The sequence below is a fragment of the Oryzias melastigma genome, unplaced genomic scaffold (assembly GCF_002922805.2).
Source record: "Oryzias melastigma strain HK-1 unplaced genomic scaffold, ASM292280v2 sc00822, whole genome shotgun sequence".
In the NCBI taxonomy this organism is placed as follows: domain Eukaryota; kingdom Metazoa; phylum Chordata; class Actinopteri; order Beloniformes; family Adrianichthyidae; genus Oryzias; species Oryzias melastigma.
The window spans coordinates 1-4,791 of NW_023417409.1; the positions used below are offsets into that span (position 1 = coordinate 1).

The window sequence follows — 4,791 nt, forward strand, 5'->3', positions numbered from 1 at the left end:
GCAGTTTTGAGGTTTAAATGTGACTTCCTTCTTGTGTATGAGGTTCATAACTTGTGTCGTTACGAGTATTGTTTGAAACTAAAGTTTCTCATAACCTCCTTGCAAATAACGACATGAAAGTCATCAAATGCTTGACCATTTTAATAACTTATGTTTCTTTGATTCCAGAGCGCAGGATTGTTCTTCTTGGAAAAACTGGAACTGGAAAAAGCTCATTGGCAAAGACCATTATTGGAGAAGACATGTTTAAAACTTCTGGGTCGTCAAATTCTGTAACAAGTGAATGTCAAAGTGAAACCAGAGAAGTTCATGGCAGAAAGATCATGATGGTTGACTCTCCTGGATTTTTTGACAACAAAATGTGTGAAGATGATCTGAAATCTGAAATAACAAAATGTGTCACTCTGTGTGCTCCTGGAGTTCATGCTTTTCTCATTGTTCTGAAAGTGGAAAGGTTCACTGAGCAGGAGAAAGAAGTTATCAGTAAAATAAAGAAATTATTTTCTGAGGAAGCTCTAAAATATTCAGTCATCATCTTCACTCATGGTGATCAACTGGAAGATCAGAAGATCGAGGACTTTGTGAAGGAAAATCATGATCTGCGTAGTCTTGTGGAGGAATGTGGAGGCCGCTGTCATGTGATGGACAACAGATACTGGGACAAAGAGAGAAACAACGAGGAAGTGAAAAAGTTACTGAACACAATAGATAAGATGGTGGAACAAAACAATGGAGAAATGTACACCAATGAGATGCTGGAACAAGTGCACAGTTTGTTCCTAAAAGTACAAAACATCATTCGAGCCTGCATAAAAAACATATCGGAGAATGAGATTGTAAAACTAGCGCTGAGTTTTGTATCCAATGCACTCAAGATTGGATCTGGTATAACTACAGGGATTTTGTTAGGAGCCCTGCTTGGGATTCCAATGATGATTCTAAGAGTGTTGCATAAATTAAAAACACTTGCAGATTATTTAAATGATTTAGACCCTAAAAACCTCAAAGACATGAGAGATGGGTCAGAGGCATTTGGTAGTCCAGCAAATGAAGGTTTAGCAGAAGTTTCCCAAGAACCAACTGAAGACGCTACAGCTGCAGAACCTATTGAACAGCTGTTTGCTGCAATAGGTATTCGTTTTACTGTTGTTGGTTCTATTGGAGCAATTGAAGGAGGCTTCACTGGATACAAAGAAGCTGTCAAAGCAAACTCAGTAGGACAAGCAGTAAAAAACACAGCAAAAGCTGTTTGGGAGTCCTCCACAGCTCCATTTGAAGAACCTTTTCAAAATAAAGGGCAGACAAAAACCTTTGATACTAAAAATGATTGAAAGTATTCTGCCTTAAAAGATGTAAACAAAAGATGTAAACAAAATATTTGGTAAAATAAGTTAAATCAGATAACTTTTTTTTTTTTTTTAACAGCAAGACAGATTATTTTTCAACTTGGTTTAACATTGACTGTAACTTATACTCCGTTTTTAAAAATTTTATTCTGTAGTAATTTCCTGTATATTATCATTTAAATTAATATTCTATGTTTTATTTCTGGTTAAAGAATGGGAATGTGTGATCAAGCTGGTGAGATGATAACGATTTAAAAACGATTTAAGGACTTACAGCCTTCGATTTCATTAGCACAGTGCAATGATCAATTTCTTTTCTCTGTTAAAGTTTTACGTTTTATCTTTAATTTGATGTGTTTTAAGATTTAAATTAGTTTACTTTAAAAAAAAAGTTGTGTCATCCAGTTTTATTGTGTCTGGTTATGACTTGATTAACCTCCTATGCACTGGGGCGGGGGGGATCACTCAAAGTGTGTAGCAGAAAAGATCTCCACCCCTCCAATGATCTTAGCAAACCCTACATTACATGTAACCCCTACTGGGGTTAAATTGTATAGGTGCTGCAATTTTGGGGATTTTCCAGGCCAATGAGGCTCGTAGGGAGGACAGACTGCATCTTAATGGGAGCCCAGTTGTTTTTTGAAATTCCCTCAAGGCTTCATCATTGCTGAGATGTTATGTTTCCATGCTGGTTAATGGGCTTTTATTTTTAGTCAAAATCATTTAATTAAGAACTTGACTATTTGAACTCCTGACTACTTCCCTGCAAAGTTTTAATGTACTGTATTTTCCAGTATTGATTGAATTTTTACATTAAAAAACACTTTTCTTGCCTTAATCTCCAAAGTGCTGATCTGTATTAAAATATTTTTGTTTTCTGATCTCTATCAGAATACTTAATTTATTTTTATTGTGCATTTGTCTTTTTTTTAAGGGTTTGGTTACTCTGTTGAGATTTTGGGTTTCAATAATAAAAATATTTTTAAATAAACAGTCTTCACTTTTTAGGGAGTTTGTTTTTTGAGAAGAACGACTCTGATCAACTCTGAATTAGTGAGTTTAGGGTCTTTGGTGAAAACCTAAAGTTGTCCTCCAGGTGAGGCCACCGGAGATGTGTGAGCTCAGATACTTGAAGTTCAGAACCGAAACCACCACAGTTCCTCTGAAGCCAAGGGGAGCACAGAGGTGTCCTCCTTCTGAAGTCCACAATTGTCTCTCTGAGACTGTAGAGCATTTTATCGCTGCACCAGCTCTCCAAGTGTAAAACTTCTGTCTCTAGTTGGACTCATTGTTGAAGAAAATCAAACCAAAACTGTGTCACCATGACAGGAACACAGCATTCCTGAGTCTTAGCACAGACAATACCTCTGCATTTCTGGTTGGAAAAGTCTCTCAAGGTAAATACATACTAGCCTTGTCGACTCACATTTAAGTGGCCACCTGTATTAAAATATTTTTGTTTTCTGATCTTGATAGAGTTGTACATACATTTATCTCATATTTGCTTTGTATGATTTTGACCCGTCTTCTCTTTCTGCTCATTCGAGGTCGTGCTCAGCTGGTATCTGGACGGTTGCAGTCATCCTAGGCTGAAGGCTGTCTGGAGGCTGGCACATTACAGATACTCAGAGATGCTGACGCAGACCTATTGCATTGAACTATGACATTAATGATAGTAGAACCAGTTTGAGGCTGTTTTTCCTTCCACACCTTGAGAGCAGCAAATGTAAATAAAATAAGACCGCCCCTGAAAGGTTATAAATAGGGAAACCCTGACCCAAGATCTTCAGAGCGGGTGGAGACTGGTTTGAACATTCTCTGTCTGTTCTCCTTGTGCAAGTAAAATCTGATTCAAGAACTGACCCCTCTCTTGTCTTCCTTTGTCTGTCTTTGGTTAAAAAGAGAAGTATGACTGAGGGTCATAGAACGTAAAACCCTGTAAATCCTAGGCTCTAACAGGTGCTGAGGGAGAGCGAAGTCCAAAGGGGACGGCAGAGTCCGACAAATTCCGCAAAAAGAGACGACTAAGTGAAGTACGTCAGGTCGGCGGAGACCAACAAATTCTGCAAGCAAAAGTAAAAAAAAAAAAAAAAGTGAGTGAGTGTGAGTGTGGTTGGAGTTTAGAAACAAAGCAGTGGGAACAAATAGCAGACTGGTGTGGATGCAATAGGCAAGAATTCTCCTCTCGAAAGAGTTGAAGTGAGAATTACCACATCAGGTTGAGCTTCTATCCCACTGGATGAATCCCAGCCTATAGAACACCCTAGGTGTTGACAGGACTGGACAAAATTTTCTAAAATATCGGTATTCAAATAAATACATAAATAAATAGTAAAAATAAAAATAAATTATATAAATGTTATAAAAGACTAACAAGAGAAAAAAAAAGAGAAACACTGCAGTGAAAAAATAAAAAAAAACTGAAATTAATGAAACATTAAAATAATGAATAACAAATTTAATGAAAGTCTTCATTAACAGAACTTAACAACAATACAGGACGCGATAAAAATTCAATGAAGAAAAATGAAAAAAAGACGAATAGAATTGTCTGAAAGGTTAGGTTTCACAGAAAAGACAGGAGGTCTTTTCAGCCTTATCAGCTACAGGCAATGAGTGTTCTTTGTGCTGATAGTCTGTTATCGTGTGTTTTTGTCTGAGTTTGAACAAGCCGGCTGTTATAGTGTCTTCGTGTGTTTTTGTATAAGAAAAAGATAGTTGTTGAGTCAAAGGGCTCAGCTGAGAAAAAAATGCAGAACAGATGAGAAGTATAAAGATGGTATAAGATGTAATATAATATAATATAAGTGACTGCTGGTCAGTTAAAATAGGAATACTTGATGAGTGGAGGTCAAATTGCTGGAAACAGTGTTCCATCTTGCTGCACGGGGCAGGATGAGACAGGAAGAAGCCGTGGGGGCTTCAGGGGTGAAAGAGGAAGAGGCCGTGGGGGCTTTCCTCCTGAATGCTGGAACTTAGAAAAAGCAGGACATTTAGCTCAAAACTGTCCTCCCCAGAAAGATCAGCCTAAGCAGACAACATATATGCCCGATCATTCAGCATGGCTAGCCGACCACAGTCATGCTGAGGGGGGGGAGTAAACAGGCGGTCTTGGACCTTGCAGAAAGGTCTTGGTGAAATGAAACCTGAAGTGATTTTGTTGGTAAATGGCAAACAGATGAAGTTTTTGTGTGACACAGGAGCATGTCGTACAACTTGTAGAGAACCTGTACCTGGTGTTGCTAATTCAGGCAGAGAAGTTGTGATTAACTCAGCTAATTGTGAAAAATGCGATAAAATCATTCTGTTTCACATTTTCACAAATCAGAAACTGTTTTGAATGTATTCTTTACGATCCAAAGCCTGATTTAATGAGCTGTCTGGGTGCAGCAGTTCATGAACTGTTTTTTTTTGATGTGAAAAAAAAAATACAGTGGAATGTTCC

The 4,791-nt window shown here is 37.8% G+C and overlaps 1 protein-coding gene across 1 annotated transcript; it reads left to right on the plus strand.

The window, feature by feature from the left end:
* Nucleotides 1-168: 168 nt before the first annotated feature.
* On the plus strand, nucleotides 169-2,191 carry LOC112141126 (GTPase IMAP family member 9; the record flags this gene model as incomplete). The annotated part of the gene is made up of 1 exon (XM_024264180.2): nucleotides 169-2,191. A coding segment is annotated over one exon (1,163 nt), but the record flags the coding sequence as incomplete, so codon positions are not given.
* Between the last annotated feature and the right edge of the window lie 2,600 nt (nucleotides 2,192-4,791).